The sequence below is a fragment of the Macadamia integrifolia genome, chromosome 13 (assembly GCF_013358625.1).
Source record: "Macadamia integrifolia cultivar HAES 741 chromosome 13, SCU_Mint_v3, whole genome shotgun sequence".
Taxonomy (NCBI): Eukaryota; Viridiplantae; Streptophyta; class Magnoliopsida; order Proteales; family Proteaceae; genus Macadamia; species Macadamia integrifolia.
This window is the reverse complement of record NC_056569.1, coordinates 28,354,217-28,378,020: the sequence shown is the minus strand read 5'-3', so window position 1 is coordinate 28,378,020 and position 23,804 is coordinate 28,354,217. Positions and strand designations below refer to the sequence as shown.

The 23,804-nt window shown below is 41.2% G+C and overlaps 1 protein-coding gene across 12 annotated transcripts in view; it reads left to right on the top strand.

Annotated features, from left to right (window-relative positions):
• Positions 1–242: 242 nt before the first annotated feature.
• The window catches only part of LOC122059531 (pentatricopeptide repeat-containing protein At3g29230-like), a 38,577-nt gene continuing 15,015 nt past the window's right edge, over positions 243–23,804 (top strand). For 2 of the 12 annotated variants that reach the window (XM_042622362.1, XM_042622361.1), the window contains exons 1-6: positions 243–1,266; positions 5,524–7,514; positions 14,777–14,870; positions 15,528–15,633; positions 15,979–18,013; positions 18,251–18,429. In XM_042622362.1, coding sequence (XP_042478296.1) covers positions 5,666–7,270 — 1,605 coding nt within the window. In that variant the 5' untranslated portion in view covers positions 243–1,266; positions 5,524–5,665 and the 3' untranslated portion in view covers positions 7,271–7,514; positions 14,777–14,870; positions 15,528–15,633; positions 15,979–18,013; positions 18,251–18,429. Of the gene's footprint in view, positions 1,267–5,523; positions 7,670–14,776; positions 14,871–15,527; positions 15,634–15,978; positions 18,014–18,250; positions 18,430–23,804 lie in introns of all 12 variants that reach the window. The other 10 variants (XM_042622359.1, XM_042622364.1, XM_042622358.1 and 7 more) reach the window with 8 other exon arrangements.

Below are 23,804 nucleotides of genomic sequence, written 5' to 3'. Positions count from 1 at the left end.
TGAATGTTCATATAACAATTACCATCATCTCAATTGTATATAGCACATAGCCTTAGCACTAAATACAAATAGTATTAAAAAAAAAAATACAAATAATATTAAAGGGGTTGAGCTAGGTCGAGCTTAAAGGAGCTGGTTCAAATCAGATTTGTAAATGTGTCAGGCCGATCGGGTGTCCATCGGGCTAGGTGGTTATATCGTGTACTACCTGTTTATATGATATGTTTATTAATTAGGCTGGTTTAGATCAGGTCATAAATGCATCGGGCTCGATTAGATCTATCGGTGCAGGCTTGGAATTGATACCCCTACTTTGACACCCCTACGTTAGGGAGATAAAACACCTAAATTGTGAGTGTCGTAGAGGATTTATAGATAAAAACAGAGAGCATGCAGGTTAACAAAAAAAATAAAGAAAGGCCAGAGAAGATCTGAACGACTCCTTTTACTCGATCTCTAATCTTTCGAAAAAGGATTGAATGGAGATTGGAGAAAGAGAAAGAAAGAATAAATTCGTTGACACGTTCTCCAGAGATGGTTCATCCTCATCCGTTGAGGGTTGATTCTTTGAACGAAAAGGGTTTGTTCGTGTTCTTCCCCGATTATAACTTCATTCACGTCGAACGATTTCAGGGAGAGAGACTAAACCCTAAACACTCAAGGCCGAATGAATTTAGTATTCGTTCCCCAACTTGAGGGCCGATTTGAGAGAGAGAGAGACAACAGAGGTTCGGTTTTAGTTAAATGGAGGAGAGGAGCTTCATTCACGCTCTAATAAAACTTTGATTTCAGATAATGGCGAGAGTTTTTTAGCAGGAGGAGAATGAGGATTTTCAGGTTTCAAAATAAGGTAAAGGATCTGAAGAAGAAGGGACATATGGATCGAGTTATATGAGATCCAGATCCATTTTGGAGGGATGTCTTCTATCTCTGAATCTGAGCCATCTACCTCAACAGCGCCACATGTCATGCTTTAAAGGTAGAAAAGCAAAGAATTGCAAGATGGAAGAAAAGCAAAGAATTGCAAGATGGGAGAATAACAGAGGATCTCGGTCCCAAGTCCTGGGCTTAGGTCTCGATTTCGAGTCTTTCCAGTAACCACCGTATCAACCCCCAACCCTGGGCACAGTCCTATCCTCCTCTTGGACGACAAACCGTTGAAGTGGTCTTCGAACAAACGGTGGCTTTTGAGGACTAGCGATTCAGCTGTAGATTGTCAATTTAGTGCCGAGGACGTCTGAGATCAGATACATCTGAACATCCAAGGTTGTTCAAATCCCCTTCCTATTATTTTTCCCTTCTTCTCGTTGTTAAATGGGGTAGAAATCGTCTGAAATTTGATCTCTACAATTCCATACAATTCCACCCTACCTAAACGGCTGACACGTGTCAACCGTTTAGGGTGGAATTGTATGGAATTGTAGGAGATCAGAATTTCAGACGATTTCTACCTGTTAAATGACTAGGTTGCCTTTAAGATGATGGCAGTTGCGGGTATGGGTGTCAATGGAAATACCCAGCCCAGCCCTAGGTCCGGCTGGAATATCTCAACCCAGGCCCAGCCCCTGTTGGGTTTAGCCTAACCCAACCCAACCCAACCCAACCCAACCCAACCCAACCCAGCTCTAATGGACCCTGATTGGGCTGTGTTTAACCTAATCTAGTCCAACCCAATACTATCTATCACTTGGTTATTTGTTCCTAATGCATTGCAGAGGCCAAAGACTAAAGTTTTTGTATATGTGTAGATTGTGGAAAACGAAAGACTTTTTTTTTATAAGTACCCATTAATAATTATTAACATATTTGTATGATTATATACTTAATATATATGGTTGGGTTGGGTTGGATTGGATTGGGTTGGGTTGAGACCTCAACGCCAACCCAGGCCTAACCCAACCCTGTCTTGGGCCTGAAAATCTCAACCCTAACCCACCCTATGGGCTGAAATCTCAACCCAAGCCCTGTTCAGGCTCAGGGCGGGCTAGGGCGGGCTAGAGCTAGTTCGGGTTGACCGGGCTTTTTTGACACCCCTAGTTGCGGGTCTCAAACATTTAGTTATTTTCCTTCCTCTCTCTTTTTTCTATCTTTAAATTTTTGTTCAACTTATGTCATGATGAAAGTTTATGTATTATTAGAACGGGGCTGGTTCCAAACTTCATTTCATCACGGTGGCTTCGTTTGTAAATTTATCTTCTTCATCTTCTCAATGTCCCTGATACTGCTAGGGCTTTCAGAGGTGCCTTGTGACAATGTGTCATAGTCTTAGTACTTGGTAATGTTCTTATTTTTGGAGATGAAACAGAAAATAGAAATTGAACTTTTCTCAACAACATCAACAACCAAAACCTTATCCCAATTTAATGGGGTTTCTACATGGAGATTCCAAGCAAGAACGAGCCGAGGATCCATGAAAAATGATTGATGGCTATGGATAATTATAATAAGTGCCGGCTGTCAACCTGACGCACCATTACAAATCAGACACATGCTTATAACGTTATACTATAATAAGGTACCGGCTGTTTACCTGGTGTGCCATATAGATTGGTAAAGCCAAAGTTTACATGCATTACGTCCACCCCAAGACAATCCATCACCCAACCTGCTTTTATAAAAAGATTAATGAGGTAATGAATTCTTGATAGCCCCACTAAGCACGAATGTAACAAATCGAACCACACAACTCCGCATTGAAAACTTGATATGCAACACACAACTCCGCATTGAAAACTAGATAAGCAACCACAACTTGGGTTAGAGGTATTTGTGAATAGCGGTATACAGCAGCAAAAAGCCCGCCACCACTGATTTAGTTGATACTTAAACGTTTTTCTATTTCTCTAATATGACTCTTACTAGAACTTTCTTGGATGACAAAGATCTCCACTTAAACTTGATATGTTTCCTAAACGCAACTGCCAAAAATAACAAAAATCAATAAATAAATAAATAAAAGAGATTCTCAAACCCTAAAACCCCTGATTCGTGAAGTATTATCTCGCTTCAACTTTCGGAGCTGGTGTAAATTTAATATGATAACCTGGTCAGAAGTTTTTTTTATGCACCTTTACTCCAACATTTATGCAGGAACCACCATAGACTAGTGAGATGACAAGCCTCAGAATTTGACCTTCTAACTCTCCTGAGAGGAGCCTTGGGCTGAGAAACTCAGCTGGGACTTGTACGCCATGAGACATTAATACCCTTGAATTGAGTAGTGGAACATTCCCAAAAGAACAATGCAACTAAAGGGAAGAAGAATGCTGTTCGGTCGCATGGCTCTTGCACCAGTGCGGGGTTAGGTACAGGCTGCATGCGACCGGACATCATTCTTTTTCCCCTAACTAAAATATAGTTCTTAAAGAATAGTAGGGTAAAAGGTGTTAATCTCGTCGGCTATCCAATGCCTATGACAGTTGAGGGTGGAAATTTGGGTTTTAAGCTAGGCAGTTGTGGCTTGGGTTATACTTTTTTTTTTTTTTGGGACAATCCCTATCAAGGGCCTATGGGCCAAATAGGATGAGGTGACTTCCCAACTCAAGGAAGGGGGACCAGGGAAAGAGGGGGGATTTGAACTCTAGACATGCCTGACGGAAGGCTGCTTCGGCGAGCAGTATCAAGCCAACTGCGCTAGGCAGTTGTTGGCGCCTGGGTTATACGGCTTGAGGAAAAAGGAAAGGTGTTTTATTTTCTGGAGAGGGGGGATTTCTCGATGACACATCTATGGTTGGATTAGAACATCTAACCTTCTTTTGACTGCAGTTTATCTTATTCCTAAAAGTTTTTAAGTTAAGAGTAAAAGAGGGTTTTCAAAATTATTTGAAACTGACTTACCATTATGTCATTTTCAAAACTTGTCATTGTCTCATGTTTTTTCAAACATCGAAGAAACATAACCGGGAGACTATTGAAGTTTTTTGGTGTCCTCCCCTACCTTGGTTGGGTAAAAATCAATGTGGATGGATGTTCTTTGGGTAATCTGGGTAAAGCTGGTGCAGGAGGAAGTTTTCCTGATCAGCAAGCAGGTGTGATGTACTCTTTTAGAGTTTTTCTTGGCATTAAGAAGAACTTTGAAGCTGAATCTGTGCTCTCATTTTTGCGCTTGAGGCAGCAAAGCAGCATGATTTTCATAAGGTGTGGATTGAATGTGATTCAGCTACTGTTTTTCTTCTGATTTCTTTGAGTGTAGTTCTTTGGCTTGTAAGGAAACAGTGGACTGCCCTCCAAGCTTACCTATACTCTATCAAATCGAAAGTGTCTCACTGTTTTACAGAAGCGAATCCTTTGGCTGAATAACTGATTTCCTGGCCAAGTCAGCGGCAAGGTTGGAGATTACTTCCATTACAGTAGATTGGCCTTCTTCTATGAAAGAAGAACTGCTTCATGATGCTCTTCGAAGGCCCAGATTTCAAATTTCAGAGTAATGTTTTTTCTTATTTTTGATAGCGGGCTAGGCCCTTCTACTGATGGCAATGCCGAAGGTTGGGGGGGGGGTTTAGCTTAGTTGTAGGAGTTTGAGTGTCCGGCCTAGTCCAGTTTGTTGTATTATTTTTTCCCCTTTTTATTTTAATATAAATGACCTTTTAGCGAAAAAATTGTTTTTTCAGATACACATGTGAAATGATGGGTTTTACCCTTACAAAAACAAAAAAGTATGATAAAAGAGGGCAAAAAAAAATTTGACAAATTATTTAACACCTTAAGGGGTGTTAATAAGACAATTACTTCTTAAAATGGTTAAGGGAACCCAGATGGATCTGAACTATCTTATCAGAATTCGGAGTTCTAACAGGTAAAGGATCATATTTTTTCAGTTTCACATTGTAAAGAATTAAAGATGAGGATATACAGCATAGACCTAGTAACTAGCAGGACTTTGTGTATGGTTTGTTGCCTTCGTTTGTATGGGTCTTGGGTTCAGTGGGTTTCTTTTATGATAAGATTTTGACTTATCAAGGAAAAAGTTTTACACAATACAACTTTGATCTAAAACTGAAAAGTGATATTTTATTTCACTATAGCTAAACCTTAAGCATTGGTTAGCGTGTTGAATTTTTCTTCTCCACTTCCACCTTTTGGACTTTGGAAACTAAAAGTTTCCTTTCTGCTGCTAATATTCCTGAATTCGTTCACATTCTTATCTGGGCATCTAGAGGGAAGTGTGGACAATGCCTCAAGGCTTCATGTGGCTGTGCAAATCTAAGTTATGTTCATCAAGATTTTTATTTAACATCAAGATTTTTATTATGGTGATCTTCAGTTTATGTATGATATGTCATGTATTGATAGCTTATGATGTGCTCTTTCAAACTATTTCATGGGCATCTAAGTGCTTTGGATTATGACTCCCATTGCGTTCTTCTGGACGAGCAGTTACTATTTCTGAACAACACTTGGAATTAACTATTTCTACTGTAGATTAATTCTCTCAATATGTGATTGCCGGTGGATGCTTCTGCTTTTGATCTCCAGCAGATGCATTTTATGCAACTGATTACTTATGCTGTCTTTATCACCCAGGTCTGTTCAGAGTACATTGCTAGGATGGATGCATCTAGTGCGTTGGATTATATCTTCCATTCTTCTTAAAGAGAATGATTCTCTTCTGAATTCCATTTTGGAGAATTATATTGGCACAAGGTTTTTTCGGTGATATATGTAGATGAAGCACATACCTTCGGAACTGATCTCTAGGACAGCAGAAACTGTAGAAATAATTTCTGCGCACCTCCAGAAATGCACATCTATGAGGTCATTGAAGCAGGTCCATGCTCCCATAATCACTAGTGGGCTCCACCGTGAAAATTATTTCTCTGTCAAGCTTATATCTTTGTGCACTAAAGTAATGGGGGATATCAATTATGCACGCAGGATTTTTGATTGTTTCTTGGGCACAGCAAATGTGTTTCTGTGGACTGCCATGATTGCTGCTTATGCAGGGCAGCAGTCTCAGGACACAGTTGAAGCTATTCTTATTTACAAGAAGATGCAAAGGCACATGGTCAGACCCAACAGTTTTACCCTTTCATCCGTCCTAAAAGTGTGTTCCTTTCTTTTGGCTATTCAAGTAGGCAGCCAAATCCATGGTCATTCCATTAAACTGGGTCTGAACTCTGACCCCTATGTGCAGACAACACAGATGGACATGTATGGTAAGTTTGGTTGCATTAAGTCAGCAACGTATCTATTTGAAACAATACGTGAGAGAAATATTGTGGTATGCAATGCTATGATCTTGTGCTATGCCAAGGCTGGATATGTTGAAGCTGCCCAAAAAATCTTCGACAAGATGGACAAAAGGGATTGTATTTCATGGACTGCCATGATCTCTGGTTACAGTAACCATGGAAATATGCTAGCTGCACAGGAGCTTTTTGATTTGATGCCTGAGAGAGATGTATCTTCTTGGAATGCATTGATCATGGGTTATTCTCAAAGTGGGGATTGGCATAGAGCTCTAGCACTCTTCAATGAAATGCAGCTGAAGAATGTCAAACCTGATCAAGTAACAATTGCTGTCATTATTTCTGTCTGTGGACATATCGGGGCTTTAGAAACTGCAACACAAATACATGACTATGTAAAGAACAAAGGTGGTGTCGTATTGAATGTCTATGTATTCAATGCCTTCATTGACATGTATGCCAAATGTGGGAGAGTGGATAAAGCCCATCAAATGTTTTGTGAGATGCCCTTTAAGGACTTAGTGTCATACAATGCAATGATTGCAGGTTTTGCCAACCATGGGCATGCAGAAGATGCCCTGAAACTTTTCTCACAGTTGGTGCTTCATGGTTTGCAACCAGATGCCGTGACATTTGTGGGTGTTTTAACTGCATGCAATCATGCTGGACTGTTAGATGTAGGCTGCCAATACTTCAGTTGCATGACTCAATACTACAGAATAGAGCCATCGGTTGATCACTATGCTTGCATGGTTGACCTTCTAGGCCGTGCTGGACTTGTCCAAAAGGCTTATGAGCTGATAAAAGTGATGAAAGTGGAACCTCACGCTGGGGTATGGGGGGCTTTGCTAGCAGCATGCAGGACTTGTTGCAATGTTGAAATTGGAAAAATTGCTGCAACAGAACTTTTTAAGATCGAGCCTGCAAATCCTGGTAACTATGTTTTGCTATCTAGCATTTACGCCAGAGCTAATATGTGGGGTGATGTTGCTAAAGTCAGGAATTGGATGAGGAGACTGGGACTGGCCAAAACAGCTGGGTGCAGTTGGATAGCGATTGATGGGGTATTCTCTAAATCTTAACAGGAGATTCTACGCACCAGCAATGTCAACATAACATGAATTATTGGGAAATCTGTCTTTGCACTTGCTGTTTGACAGTGGATCTGATTTGGGTTCATCTGAATTGGAATGAGGAAGCATGAAGCATTTTTGTTCATCAAAACGAAAAAATCTTGATGCATGGTTACAATGATGGATTGGTGTTGTGTTTGAAATGATTGTTGGAGATGCCAAATGGTGGGGTAAGGCTTAGCCAAATTTAAGAGTAAGGATCATCTCTCCTCCACCATATCTAGTTTCCTGTGTATTTGAGAGCATTAGGAATCAAGTTGGAAGATCTGGGATTCTGGATGCTTTTCTTGCTGGATCTGATTTGAGATCTACCTTATCGTAGAATACCTACATCTGTGGCCAAAGCAGGTTAAGACTATTATCCTTGTTTATAAGAAAATTATTTATCTAAAGTTTAAAAAGTTGAAAATTACTTTCATTTTAATGAGGACTGTGCTCATAGCTGGACTCACTTCTTGGCCCTTTAATTTATCAAATCAAATATTTGAGCGTGAAATCATGTCTGTTGGGTTTTGTGTAATTGGGTTGTAAAGTTCCATCAATATCTGTATCCAGTTCGTCTGCTTGACAAGTGTCAAGTAATCCCATGGTTTTAAGTTCGATGTCAGATCAATCTCAGATTGGTTGTGGCTGATACAGTTATTCCGATACCAATAGTCAGACTGACCATCATGTGCATTAAGGATAGGGTTGGATCAGGGATGATCTGGATCTTGAGCTTTAGAACTTTGGGAACTCCATTGAGATTTGCAAAACTTGATATGTTATTGTCAGGTTTAGATGTGCCTATACTGCATTCCTGGCTGACTGATCATATTGAGCTAGTTATTGAACTTGGCCCCAGTGGATCTTCTTTAGTAAAGTCTGCTTTGAATTGTATTTTGATTCTCCTATGGGGCCAATGTTGTGCAACATCAGTTTTTTAACAATATCAAGGATTAATAACCAATAATCACACAACAGAAGGAAGAAATAGAAATTCCATAAGAAACAACTACTTACTGGCCAAGGAAAAGAAATATAGAAACCTAAGAAATTAGAAACTCCTACTTTCTAAAACTGAAAATAGAAACCATAGAAAAGGAAACTTCAGAAATAGCATGTAAACAATATAGTAAGTTCTCTCTCCATCTATGTGGGGGTGTACATGTGTGTCCAGGGTATTAGTAGGGCCAAAGGTCCGGACACCCTTGTTAGCCATAAAAAAGTTCTCTCTCCATCAAAGAACCACCATTTCTCCACTAAAAGGGCCCACAAAAGCTATTCATCTAAAGAAAAGGGTGAAAGACTGTTCATGTGAAGATTTTTTTTTTGTTTTTTTGGAATTTGATTCTATCCTCTCTTTCAGTCTTTGATATGCATTAACTCGCCCTGTCTTAAAAAAAAAAAAAAACTCGACCTTGAGTTTTGTATAGTTTGAGGACAATCTTGGCATGATGCACATCCAGTTTCAGCTCAAACATTGGTGTTTGGAACGAAGTCTTGGAGTCATGGCTCTTGTTCTTTGAAAAATTTAGGCGGCATAATGAACAGAGGTAATCATCATTAATATTTGATTTGTCATGACCACCACTTCCACAGAAATTTCCTCCATCACATGTTCCACCTCTTTAGACTCTGGTGCAGTATTGATCTCATCGGATTCTTCTTCCTAGTGCTCTATAGTCATCTCAGCTATCTCTTCTTTGATATCTTCGATATAGACTTCTTTGGTAGGACTATATATTTCTTGCTCTACCACCTTCAAAAGTTCTTTGATTGTCATGTTTGCATCCTTTGGAGATGGACGTTAGCAGGGATCAAATTCAGCTTCAATCGCTTGCTCATGAAGGGTCACGCGGTCAAATAATTGCTTCACCTCCTTACAGAGATACTTGATGCTAACCATGGTAGGCTCTGATACGAATTAATGTATGATTGAATCACAAGTGATCCAATCTTAAGTAGGATCCGCAGTCAATAAATTTAGGATCTGCAGTCAATAAATTTAAGGTTCAAGGACAAATAAAAAAATAAAATAAAATAAAGAAGAAAGGGAAGAAAAAGAAGGGGTATGAGACTATCTCAGTTCTGGGTCTCTCACCTACGGCGTTTCACCGTCGCACTAGCCTCTCACCGTCTCTGCATCTCACAACTAGTTTGCTGAAAAACTCTCTTTTCTTTTCATCTCAAATCATTGGATGTTGTGCACAACCTCTTGCTTTTATTTATAATAAAAGCAATTACAAGAAAATCGTAATTCTCTATGGCTATTGGAGAGTTACCAAATAAAGTTGCATTACAAAATATAAACTTTATCAAAAGCAACTACTTGCTGGCTAAGGAAAACAAAATAAAAACCTAATTAATTAGAAACTCCTACTTTTTGAAATTGAAAATAGAAACTATAGAAAAGGAAACTTTAGAGAAATGCTCTTGTCTATAATAAGTTTGACTAGTCAAATGATTTTATTTTTCCATGAGACTTTTTTATTAGGTATAACCGTATAACACAAATTCAACTTTCCAACAAGTCTAAGATTATTTCAATCTGAGTTGTAATGACAAAGTTGTGTTTTACTCAAAACTTGTTTAAAGAGTGCAAATGCTGTTAAAATCGCCTGAATAAAAATAATTTTATGGATATCAAAACAAAAGATTATTTACTGGACTTTTGGTTTTTAGCAATGTTTTATCATGATAAAATTTATGAAAGTTCATAATTGAGAAAATCTCCAACATTTAAAAGTTGAAACCGCCCCTACAACTAAAAATCTAATTTTTGTTCTTGGACTCAGGGGTTGACTTTTTATCATTTTGGAATTTGATTTTTAAACTATTTTAGTGGATTCAACTAATGGGTATTCGCTTATTTATGAATAATATCTTAAGTACTTATTTGGTATAAATATGTGCCAAAACATAAGGTGACAGTTGCCTAGGCCCTAGGCAAACCGCCAACTGCCTTGGCGATGCCTTGACAACTATGGTTGGGAGTGGAAATGGAGGAAAGGGCAATGGTAAAGGCAATACCTGTAGGAGAGTTAGTATCATAAAAAAAACTGGGTTATGAGATTAATGCAAACTCTCTTTCCCTTTCGAATAGCAATGGGAAGATCTAATTAAGAAGGAAGCGGAAGGTTACCTAACTGAGGAGAGTGGATCTCAAGATGTGGATCCGAAGAGGACTATTGGCAGGTCTTCTTTTCCATTCTTTTGTACACAACTCCCTCCTCCTTACCAGAAGCAACACCTAAATGATCACAAATATCAACATCCACTTCTTTGTGTTTCTCAGCATCTAGTAGAAATGGAGAAATAGGTAAGGGTGGAAGAAAAGGGGTGGTAACAATGGCCTCTTTACTCCCACTATTCTTCTCTTGAAGAGGATGCTGATGATAAGTAAAGAAAGGGACATATTCAATGAAGGTTGACATCTTTGGAGAGAAGCTGTTTGCAAAAAGAAGGATGATAGCACTTATAGCCTTTCTTAAAGTACCAAAAAAAATGCATTTGAGGGCCTTGGGGTCAAGTTTATAGTCCAAACATACTTGTCAACATGGACATAAAAGGCATTCCAAAACACCTTTTTTTTGGGGGGGGGGGGAGAAAGCCGAAACCTGAGGAGACAAGGTCTCCAAAGGGGATTTGGAACCGAGGAGTTTAGTAGGCATTCGATTGATGAGGAAGGCAGCAACAAGAAGAGCAGTCCACTATACATGTATACCCCCTTGATCAGAACGAACAATTTTAATTCGAGTATCAAACTGAGTACAAATCAGCTGATAGAAAATTTTAAAGAAATCATATACGTCACTATTATGCTTCATAGAAAAAGTCCAAACATTAGAATGCACAATATGAAAAGGAATTGTGGGTCTATTACCATGATATCAATGAAAAGAGCGACAATGTTTAGCAAACATACATGGTTCACACTGAAAAACATTGGATGAAGAAAAAGAAGAAAAAAAAATGTGGCGATTGTATTTTCATCACAATAAAAGAGGGGTGACCTAAATGTTGATGCCAAAACATCACATAATCCATAGTACTATCACTTCGTTCACACACATAGGATCGAGCCATGGGCATAATAGGTGTGTCTGGGGTATAAGAAGGTAAAGTCCTTTTTCCTCACGTCCATTGCCAATGATCCTCTTCATTACCAAATCCTGAAACAGACAATAAGGGGAAAAATGTAACACAACAGTTCAAAGATTTACTGAGATGACTAACAAATAGGAGTGGCAAAATTAGGAACATGAAGTATAGAGTCAAGAGAAATAGAAGAGGTAACATGTACACTGCCCTTACAAGAAATGGTGGGAAGGGGGACATTGACAACCCTAACCTTATCCTGACTAGACCAAACAAAATAGAAATCATAACACTGAGACATACTAGTCATATGATCTGTGGCTCCAAAGTGAATAACCTAAGGAGCAGTGGAAGGGGCAGATGTGGAGACTTGCAAGGCAGAAGCCGAATTGTCTGACATTGTGGATGTAGAAGAAGAGCTACCCAGTTGAGAAATAACCTTGCGAAATGTTGCAATGTTATCCCTAGTAAGGGAACTATGATTTGATGGCGGGCTAGATGGAAACACCATAGGATCAGCCTCAACCATCACAATATGTTATGGAAATCCCCCTCTCCTACCACCACGCATATTTGTGGAAGATGGCCATGAAGTACCCATTAAATCCCTCAGTTTTCCCACAGTGATCACATCAGAGTCTATCGCTGTCGTCCCCATAGGTAGGCCTTAGGCCTCTGACACCACCATGCCAATCTCTGTGAGAGCTAGAAGTAAGATCAGATTGCTCAAGGATGATATTGGTTCCATGGCCACTTTCCGGGTCTCCTCACTTTACAAGTAGCTATAGACCTCATCTAAGGAGGGGAGAGGATACCGGCCTAAGATCTGTATCCGAATTGGTCCATAGCCCGGGTTCAACCATTCAGGCCACCAAGAAGAATGAGAACACGCTCCTTCTTAAGTGCGTGGTATACCTTAGCTTCATCCTTTGGATTGGATAGGTGGAGTACCCTATAGTGGTCATACTCCTCCCAGATACCAACTCAGACATATCATCATGCCTCATTGCTCATTGTGATAATTTTTTGGATAAGTTGGTAAACGTTCGCCGAGTCACCCACTCTGTCAAAAGTTTTGTAAACACTACCCTAAATATCCTTGGCAGTTTCCTTTTTGCATAAACCTCCTCCCAATCTCAGGCTTTATAGAGAAGATTAGCTTAATCATAACAGTGGAGTTTTCGGTCTCCCATTTCTGATATGTAGGAGAACTAGAAGGAAAAGCTTGAATGTTTCCGGTAATATATCTGAGTATCCCGCTACTCCGGAGGGAAAGCTACATGGAATGAGCTCAGTCCAAGTTGTTGGTGTTGTCCAACTTCACAATGGAGATCTGAGACACAATGGAATTTTGAGTGTTGTGATTCTCAAAGGCTATTGGATAGGAACCACCCGAAGCACTAACCAAAGCTTCTGTAGGTCCATTGACCTTAGACACTGTAGGAATACACTCAACAATATGGGAAAAATCTCTCAATCAAGTGGGGGGTACACACTCAACCCCAATACACAATCCCAGTACTAAAACAAATTCCAACAAAGGGAAACAAGCACCAGATTGGAGAAAAATCCACTCAAATACATCCTTCAAAGGGTAGCATCATCTCATGACAACTCAATGAATCCATATGAGGCAGTTCACAACCATTTCACAACTGACAAACATCACACATTGCACTCCAAATGCAAAAAAGAGGAAGAAAAACCAAAATGTAAAGGACCCTTGGGTGATTCTTAGGAGCCATTCCCCAGCCTCGACCATAGTTATCAAGGCGTCTCCTAGGTGACAAAGTGGTTCAGCCTGGACTGGCACCTTCGTTGTCTAGGCGTCAAGGCATCGCCTTGGTCAACCTTCTTGCCTTGATAACTATGGCCCCAACAACTGCCGAGAGAACCAACTCCAATAAACTAGCAGTAACCCTAGAACAGTGTTGATGTCGAGTTGAGATGCAAGGGAGCTGATACAATAGCATGAGATCTTTTTGTAGGTTTCATTTGAGACCTCTCTCATGCTTCTTGGATCGATTCACAGAATAATTTCTTCCTTGGAAGTTGGAACCCTTTGTGCCCTTGGATTCCAAGAGAGGAAGTAGGGAAGAAAAAATTGGAGTACGATTCTCAAACCGTGGAGCTCTAATACCATGTTGTATTTTAGGAGTTGAACGGAAGCAAGGAGCAGGAAGGTGAGACAAGAATAAGAAGAAGATGAAGACAAGAAAGAGAGAAAGAATGTTGCGGTAAAACAGAACTACATCCTCTATTGACTCACATAACTTCTTTCCTCTTTACTGACTCACATTACTTAGAAACAGAAATTACATCCTTAACCTCCATGCTAATATAAGATAGACAAGGGAGTTAAAAGGTAAAAACACATAACATCAAATTACAATATAATGGGCATGAGCTAAAGTACCATTATTAACTAAACAGATGCCTTAAATTCGTCTGTTAATATACCTCCTTCGCATCTAGGAGGCCTTATCTTGTTCTGTAGTAATTATCTACCCAAGGCCTGTTAGAATGGAAAGATTTAGGGATTCTTGCTGTCTTACTTGAAATTCAATTATTCATGCCCTTGGGATATCAAACCTTTGTAGGTGAGGAAGCCTCTTTCACAATTGTTTGGGTGTTGCTCCTTCGAAATTTACACATTTATATACTCAGGCTTATTCCTTGTTGCCATGCTGAATGCTGTAACCCAATAGGGTATTATGTTGGACAATTTCCTAGCCAGATCACAATTCCATATTTCCATTCTGTATGGTTCTCTCTGTCATTATGATTTGGTGCGTTCATTGTATTTAGGTTGTCTTTACTTGTTCTTGGGTTAATTTTTTTCTTTTCTTTTTCTTTAATTCTCTTTCTCCTGCCTTGTACTCGTGCTGTAGTAGTGAAAAAAAACATCCAGCTCCTCAAATAAGGGATTTCATGGTACCTACCAGAAAAATGAGGAAGAAGGATAGGTAAGGAGTTGCATAAGGAGCTTTCTGAATGAGGGTGGAGAGTTAATTAATCCATACCATCCTTATTTAAGACAATACAACTTTAGTTTTCCAATCTGCATGAACCCTATTCTGTAGACTCATATCAGACCATCCTTAGTTAAGATGTCATCAACTTCATTGTTAGGGTTTCCCCTGTCTACAGTGGTTCATTCAGGAACAAAAGTGTGGATTCTACAGTGAGATCAGTTCCTTGTAGCTAGGACCAATCTTATCTTGAAGATTATTAAAGTGTTGATTCATTGGCTGTTATCCAAGTTAACCAAAGTAGTTGGCATCAAGTCTTTCTGATCATTACTGTTTCATTGTGATGCTACATATATTTAATGCTTTGGGAGGGAACTCTGATTTTCCTTCTTTTTTGCCCCAGGCCACAAGTGCTGGTGTTAAAGAATAGGGGGCAATCAACTTCTTGGAGAAAAAAATGAATAATGATAGTGCATTCTCTTGTGAAGACAGTACAGGTAAAATTACATTTTCCTGGCTTTTACATGTTTAATCTTGTTAACTTATAGTCTGGTCCTCTAGGTTGTCGTTTGTACCCCTATGGGACCCTTTTACTTGTTACCTTAAGTAGGTGTGGGTGTTACTCATGATAGGTGTGGAAATCCTACTGTGAGTGGTTCTTTAGTTATTAGTTGTTTCTATTAGTTATAACTCCTAGGCAGTTTCATGATTTAAGTGTGTTTCCTTGTTTGATTCCAGTTAAATTTTCCTTTCTATTATAATTAAAGTAGAGTCCAGCGATAGATCTTCTATTCTGAGTCGATCACTGGCTCAGTCTTCTCTTCTCCCTATGTTCTCGGTTCCTGCTGGTTCTGGTTTGTTTCAGTGTTGGTTTATCTCAGGTTGCATGGTATCAGCACAGTGATACTCAGTGACCATCGATTCTGGTTTTGGGAGTCTAATAAGTTCTTTCATTTGAAGATTATGCAGCAACCTATTCTGCTGTATATGGATCTCAGGCCCTTGTTAAATTGTGATATGATAAACAAAATTAGGGTTTTGTCTATTATTGATTACCATGGAGTACCTTGTTCTCTGAACATTGATTGTTGAAGATTCTCCTGTTTACAAGCTTGCGGCAGCATCAGGAAATTTTTTTTTTTTTGGAATTTCAGTTACTTCTTATCAAGCCATGGACTGCTCCAAGCTTTTGCTGGTTGAGTACTATACTTCTGGGGGCGGTCTACTCAATTCCAGATTCTAGCCTCTTTGGACTTCCAGGTAGTCTTGTATGTTATTTCTTCCACATTCCATGGTGATGCTCTGTTTTTGAAGCCCTGTTCCAGATTTGATGATTCTCATATTAAATTTTTTTTTTGGGGCTGTCTTCCTTATCCATACATCCCTATCCGATACCACTTTGAAGGGCATCCGAGGGCCTGGTATATTATTTGATATTATCTGGTTCACACCTGTGGTACATCAGTTTTTGTTCCAATTCTGCTGAGACTGTTGTCTTTACTTCTATTTCTTGAATTCGAATTTTGCCCTTGAATGTTGTTAGTCTTCTTCATTTGTATACAAGATGGCTGATACCAAGACTAACAATGTGCACGTTCAAATCAGCCATCAAACTCAATGAAGTTGGTAATTATATTATGTGGGCTCAAGCTGTTAAGGTCTACATTAATGACGGGCAAGCTAAAGTATCTTCTGACTGATCCTCTTCCTGCTGATTCTAAAGATCCTTCTGCGATTAAGGCCTATGTGAACTGGATGTGGGAGAATGATACCGTTCTTGTATGGTTATGGAACAACCCCATCCATTGCCGCCAATTTTATGTTTCATCCCAATGCCAAAGGAGTCTGGGATAATTTGAAGCGCACCTTCTCTCAAACGAAGAATGTTTCTCGGGTCTATGATTTATATGAGAAACTGTTTACTTTCAAGCAGGAGACCGGTCATTGCATGACTACATGAGTACAACAACAACAAAAAACTTAGCCTTATCCCAACTTAATGGGGTCGGCTACATGGATCCGTGCAAAACATAATAGGGAAATCTAAGGTCAAAGCAAAATAAGAGAAATGAAAGTAGAAGGAAAGAGGCACAAGCCAGCAAATCAAGAAAATTTCAGCTAAATGGAGTTGGCTACATGGATCATTGCACTCCAATCGGCTTTATCTGAGGTCATATTTGGGACAAGCTTGCGCCCCTAGCTCTTTAGTTCTTTTAATTGGAATCAAATCACTCCTCCTTATTGGGGCGTCCCCAAGCCTCCACTGAACATTACCATACCACCTCCAACAACTTTCTCGTAGCTTGTCATTGATCGGGGCAACTGTCAAATCAGCTCTAATGCATTGATTCCTTACTTTATCCTTTCTAGTTTTGCTGCACATCTATCTTAACATCCTCATCTCTACTACAGATAGCTTCTTTATATGACACTGCCCAACATTCTGCCCTATACATCATAGCCGCTCATACAACGATCCTATAAAAATTTCCTTTCAGCTTTAAAGGAATATGTCGATCACACAACATTGCAGTCACAACTCTCCACTTCATCCATCCCAAATATCTAAAAGTCATTTTGCGGTATCTCTTTTCTCCTCAATTTTCACCATATCATTTTCCATTATAGTGTGACTAAAGTTCACCTCATATACTCCGTCTTCGATCTACTTGTCTCAAAGCCTCTTGTTTGCAAGGTTGATATCCATGCCTCTAACTTAGCGTTAATCCCTACTTTTTTTTCTTCCACTAAAACGATACCATCGGTGAAGAGCATACACCACGGGACTTCATCTTGAATGCTCTTAGTTAAATCATCCATGAAAGCACAAACAAAAGGCTTAAGGCTGATCCCTAATGTAACCCAATCGTAATTGAGAATTCATTGCCTTGACCTCCCACATATCTCGCTGTAGTCACCATGCCGTCATCCATATTTTTAATTACATCCATATATTTATTGGAAACCCCTCTCTTCTTAAGAATATGCCGGATTACAACTTCAGCGGGAAGAGTTCTATGTTGCAAATTTTATGGCAGGGTTCAACCACGATTACCAATCAGTCAAGAGTCAGCTGCTTGCTGGGGACAAGGTCCCATCCCTTTATGAGTATTTTCTGCTCCTTCAGTGTATTACCACCACTTCCAAATTAGATTCTTCTCCCAAGCCAAAGAGAACTTTGCCTTTGTTGCTGGTCGTGGTCAAGGATCTACCTCTTTGGGAGAGGACGTGGCTTATGGGGTGGTCATGGACTTACAGGTGGCCACTGGCCAGTAAAATGATCAACCCTTCAGGCAATGTACCTTTTGTGGACAGCCCAATCACACTATTGAAAATTGTTGGGTTAAACGTGGTCGTCCAAAGTGGATTCCACCTTTGGCTAATACCGTTGTGCTTGATGGTAGTACTACAAAGGAGTTGCCCAACGACACTACTATTGCATCCTCATCTGGAGGTTCCTCCTTAGGGTTTGTGTCTCGAGATGGCTACAATCACTTTTTGAAGCTTATATAGAATCTCCGGACATCCACTGGTTCCACTTCATCCATTGCCACTCTGGTCCGTGCAGGTTCCGTTTTCCTTACATCCACTTCTTCTACTCTGTGGATCATTGATTCAGGTGCATGCACTCATATGATTGGTAAGTCTGGGTTGTTTTCTTCATTATCAAACGTTTCTAACTCCTCCATTGTTATACTTGCTGATGGATCCCTCTACCAAAGTAGGTGGTCATAGTACAATTTCTCCCACTGATTCTATGACCTTATCTTTTGTTTTACATATTCCCCAATTACTGTTAACTTTACTATTTGTTAGTCAACTGATTAAATCTCTTAATAGCTCTGCCACTTTCTTTCCTTCTCATTGTATTTTTCAGGACCTCAAACAAGGAGGACGATTTGTAGCGGGCTTGAGTAGCTCAGACTCTACTATCTGCACGACACTGGTCTTTCTACTGCTGCTGCCACTACTACTGGTGTTTCCTCTTTACAATGGCACTTTCCTTTAGGGCATTTATCCTTATCCAAGCTTCAACACATGGTTCCTAGCTACAAGGTCTATCTCTCGTCTAGAGTTTAAAGCATGTGATCTTGGAAAACACCATCGCTCATCCTTTTCTGCTCGTAGTGTTTCTAGAAGACAGTTCTTATTTTCTTTTGTCCATTCGTACATTTGGGTTTGTGTAGTGTTACAAATAGGTTAGGCTTTTTCTTACTATGTTACTTTTGTAGATTATCACTCTAGATTAACTTGGGTGTACTTGTTAAAGGATCATTTTGAATTCTTGTATGTCTTTAAATATTTTTATAATGAAATAAAAACCTAATTTGGTGTTTCCATTAAGGTCTTTCGTTTTGATAATGCACTGGAATACACTCAATGTAAAATTTCAGCCTTTTGTTTTGCCTTTGATATGATTCACCAAACTGGTTGTTCATATTCCCCACAACAAAATGGGGTTGCTGAAAGGAAAACACACACTTATTGGAGATTGCTTGGTCTCTAATGCTCCACATAAATGTTCCCAAGCATTTTTGGTGTTATGCAGTTCTTACTGCCTGTTATTCCATTTATTAGATGCCTTCTTTTGTTTTATATAATCAGAGACCTCAGTGGTAGCTCGTCTTAACTCGGTATGGGTTCTTGCTTTGACTATCAATTTGGATTGGCTTTTATCAGTTGGACATCTAGAATGCGTTTTTATATGGTGATCTGCAGGAGGAAGAATATATGGAGCAACCTTCAGGGTATGTTGCTCATGGGAAGAATTCACACAGGGTATGTAAGCTTTATAAGGCCATTTATGGGTTGAAACACTCGCCTAGAGTGTGGTTTGATAAATTCAGATCGACTGTTTTTTTTTTTTTTTTTTTTTTAAATAATTAATAACCAAAGGAGAGAAAGAATATACAAGGGAAAAAGGGGGGAGGGGAGGCTTAAGCCAACAAGGAAAAGCCCACCACAAAACAAAAAATAAACCAACAACCAGAGCAGCACAAAAAAAAGGTAGCTACCAAACCCAAGATGCAAGGGATACATCCAAAAAAAAGGGGAAAGGGGAGGGGAGGGAGAGCATCAATTAGGGGGGATGGTGTCAATAGGAAGGTTCCAGGAAGCAATGATGTGGTTGTTTCTTAAGGATGTGGGGACAGGCTTAGGTTGGAAGGAACGGGTTTTGGAGGTAACATCAAAGAAGATGGCAGTCCAAAGGTGATTACTGGTTGTAGAAAGGCAAGCTTGTCAATGGTGTCATAAATGGTGGAGCCCCCAAAGGTCATATCAATCCAAATCGATTCCCTGTCAAGAGGTAGAATGGGTCTTCAAGAGGGCCAGCACTTGGAGAGGACCTTCTTTCAGACAGAGGAGGAGAAGGGACAAGAGAAGAAAAGGTGAGAAGAGTCCTCAAGGTCATGAGAGCAAAGACAGCAAGAGGGGTTGACAGGGATGTGTCTGTAAATGAGGAAGGATTGGGTGGGGAGACAGTTGGAGAGACATCTCCAAATTGTGAAGCTATGGTGGGGGATGTGGTCCTTAAACCGGACAAGATTATGCCATGGGACAACAAGGCCAGAGGATCTAACAAAGGACCAAGCAGAGGCAGATGAAAAGATCCCAGAGGAAGCAGGGAGCCAGATACATTTGTCTTCCCTTCCATGGTGGCCGGGAGGCAGAGGAGGAAGGGAGGACCAGAGGTCAGCAAGAGGCGGAGAAGGGGGGAGACCAGCCCGAGGGGAGAGAATAGGGGAAACAGTGGTAGACACAGGAAGGCCCGAGGAATAGATGTTCCTAGGAGTGACCAGGGAGGAGAGAATGCCCGAATGGTGCCAAGGATCCAACCAAAGAGAAGTTAGATGACCATTACCAATAGAGAAGGAGATGGCAGTAAGGGCCAGAGGTCTGAGATTGAGAATTTTCTTTCAGACCCAGGAGGCATCAGAAGGGATGGGGACAGTCCAGAGGGAGTGGTTAATAGGAAGGGATGAATGGATCCAATCAACCCCGATACTCCTCTGCTTAGATGCAATTTTCCAAATGAGCTTGAGGATACCCACAGAGTTGACATCTTTGATTCTTCTGATACCCAGGCCACCTTCAGATTTGGGAAGGCAGACCTTGTCCCAGCTTAGCGGATGAAGGAACTTGGAAGTATCCGATCCTTTCCAAAGGAAGGAGCAAAGGAGCCTTTCAATGGACTTGACAAAGGAAGAAGGGAGGGCATAAATGCCAGACTAATAGAGGTACATGGACTGCAGGACAGATCTTATGAGGGTGAGCCTCCCAGCCCCAGCATATGATAGGAGCTTGGCTTTCCAAATTTGGAGCTGCTTTCTCATATGGTCAAGCAAGGGGAAGCAGTGATGGGCTGAAAGCCTAGAGGAAATGAGAGGGAGCCTAGGGTATTTGACCGGAAGGGAGCCTTTGGAGAACCCAGTGATGCGAAGGAGGAGATCTTGGATCTCATCCAAGACCTCAGAGAGGAAAAGATTAGACTTGAGAAGGTTGATACAGAGATTAGAAAGCATTTCAAAGGAGTGGAGAGTGGACATGATGGAAGAAATGGAAAGAGGGTCAGCCTTGGAGAAGGTTATGATAGCATCTGCAAAAGCAAGGTGAGTTAGACGAAGAGGTTTGCATTTGGGGATGGGGGTAATCAGATGCAGATCAGTGGCAGATTGAATAGAGCGGGATAGGACTTCCAGGGAGAGGGAGAAGAGAAACAGGGAAAGGGGGCAGCTTTGCCGAATGCCCCAAGAAGAAAAGAAATAACCGGCTGGGATACCATTGATCAGGACAGAGAAACGGGGGGAGGAAATGCAGCAATGGATCCAATCGATAAAGAAAGGGGGAAATGACATGTGGAGCAGGACTTTAGAAATAAAATTCCAGCTAATAGTGTCAAAGGCCTTGTGGATATCTTTTTTAAGGAGGGCTGCAGAGGGGTGCGATTTGCGTTTAAAACCCCTCACAATCTTATGACAAAGAATGATGTTGTCAGCAAAGCTCCTACCAGCAATGAAGGCTGATTGATTAGGGCTCACAAGGGAATCAATGACTTTCTGGATCCTATTAGCAAGGATTTTAGCAATGAATTTGTAGAGGAGGTTGCAGAGAGAGGGGTCTGAAATCATTCATGGAATTCACACCTTCTTTCTTAGGGATGAGACAAAGAAAGGTGTGATTGATTCCACCAATTTGATTGGGGCAAAGGAAGAAACTCCGGATAGCCAGGATAAGGTCCTTGCGAATGATATGCCAACAAGAAGAAAGAACCCCATGCTAAAACCATCCGAGCCAGGAGCAGGGTTAGCTTTATGGGAGAGAATGGCTGAGAGGATTTCCTCTTCAGAGGGAATGGAGTGGAGCTGGGAAGGTCATCAGGGACATTTACTGAGGAGATTATGGGGGATAGGGGGAGGGAGGGGGAGAGAGGACGGGGAGAAGATGGTGGTGAAGTGAGAGACCGCTTCAGTTTTGATATCTTCCGGGGAGGAAAGCTCAATACTAGCAGTAGAAAGGAGGAGGGGGATGGCATTGGTATTGTGGCTAGCCTTGAGGGACAGATGAAAGAAATTAGAATTAGAGTCACCAAGATCTAGCCACTTGATCCGAGCTTTCTGATGAAGGAAACTTTCTTCCTGAACCAGAAGAAGGGAGGTTGGATGAAGTCAATCTTTCCCCCAGTGCAAGCTCCGCATTATGGAGGTCAGATTGAATTCTAGGTTGGATAGAGAGGAGCTTGTCTTTACAAGAAGAGACACGGGAGGAGATGTTGCCAAAGGTAGAGGAGTTCCAAGTTCTTAGAACCATTTAAAAATTCTTAAGTTTCCTGGCAAAGGAGATGAGAGGGGAGGAAGGGGGAATAGGAGCATTCCAAGCATCTTGGACAATCGGGAGGAAATCAGGGTGGGAGGACCACATATCAAAGAACTTGAATGGCTTGGGACCGAAGGAGCGGAAAGGGAGGACATGAATAGAGATAGGGCTATGGTCAGAGATCCCAGGGAGATCAAAGTGAGCATGGGAGGATGGGAAGGAATCAAGCCAGGCTTCACTGAAGAGGGCCCTATCGAGCTTACAAGCCACACGAAGGTCATCAGAACGTTTATGATGCCAAGAGAACTTGGTCCCTGACCTTCTAAGGTCATTAAGATTTAGGTCATCCGGACAATCATTGAAGGAGTCAACAGCCTCAGTGTCCATAGGGTTGCCCCCATGCTTCTCGTGGCTGAAACGTATGACATTGAAGTCACCCGCAATCCCCCAAGGGTTGGAACCCGTGAAAGGGGCAAAGGAACGGAGCTCAAACCAAAGGGGAAGCCTACAAGAAGCTAGACTATGGGCATAAATAACAGACAGGAAGCAAATGTGAGAACCAGAGGGGTGAGAAATGGAGAGATGCATGGCTTGAGTAGAGGAGGAGAGAACGGATAAGTGGAGGGTTGAGGTGTCCCAAAGGCTCCAAATACGACCATTGGAGCTATGGAGGTAGTTCGAAGCAAAGGACTAAGAAGGAGCAATGGAGGAGGCAATTCGATCGGCATTGTCTTCAAGAACACGGGTTTCAAAAAGGCAACGAAGGTTGGCTTTAGTGGAACGAACACGGGATCAGATTTCAGCTTGCTTGGCCAAGGAATTAAGGCCTTGGACATTCCAAATGGTCCAAGGGATCATGGAGAGGTGGGGGGAGTGAGGGGACAACACATTCTCCACGGAACAGGGAGAGGACAAGGATTTGGATGGAGAGGCCTTGGAAGAAGGTTTGCGGCTGTATCCAATAACAGGGGAAGAAGAAGGATAAAGGTTGGTCTTAGTTCTAGTGGAAGACCTGACAGCAGGGGTGGGTTTCTTTTTGGTGGATTTGGTAGCGGCAGCAGGTTGAGGATGGGAGGGGGTGGTACAGGGAGCCGAGGGGATGGAAGGCCTGGAGGTGTGTGGTTCAGTGAGGTTGGTGGAGACCGAAACAGGAGATCCAATTGACACTCCAACCACAGAGGCATTTAATCCAACAATGTCGGTGAAACGAGTCGGGGAAGTGCCTTCCAAAGCAACCACAGGGGTAGCAGGAACCAATGTGGAGAGTGGCTCATTGTAATTAGCTATGGCCGTGATGGTAGGGTCTGATGAGAGCTCCAAGGGAGGGATCCAGGGTGACAACTCATCCAAAGCTGGAGCATCAAAATGTTTTAGAATTTCAGCAGTAGACGTTGGCGTAGGACCTTCCGAGGTTGAGAAGATGCTCGTGTAGGTAGCATGTATCCCAAAAGGGGAAACAATGTACTCCTTAAGGTGGACAGGGAGAGCTGAAGCAGTAGGGGCTGCAGGGGACGAACAAGGAACTTCGTTGCAGGAGACCAGCGGCGGCGTTTGAAGAGCGAGAGCAGAATTGGCAACCAGCATCGGCGACAATAGCAAGGGAGGCGAGAAACCAG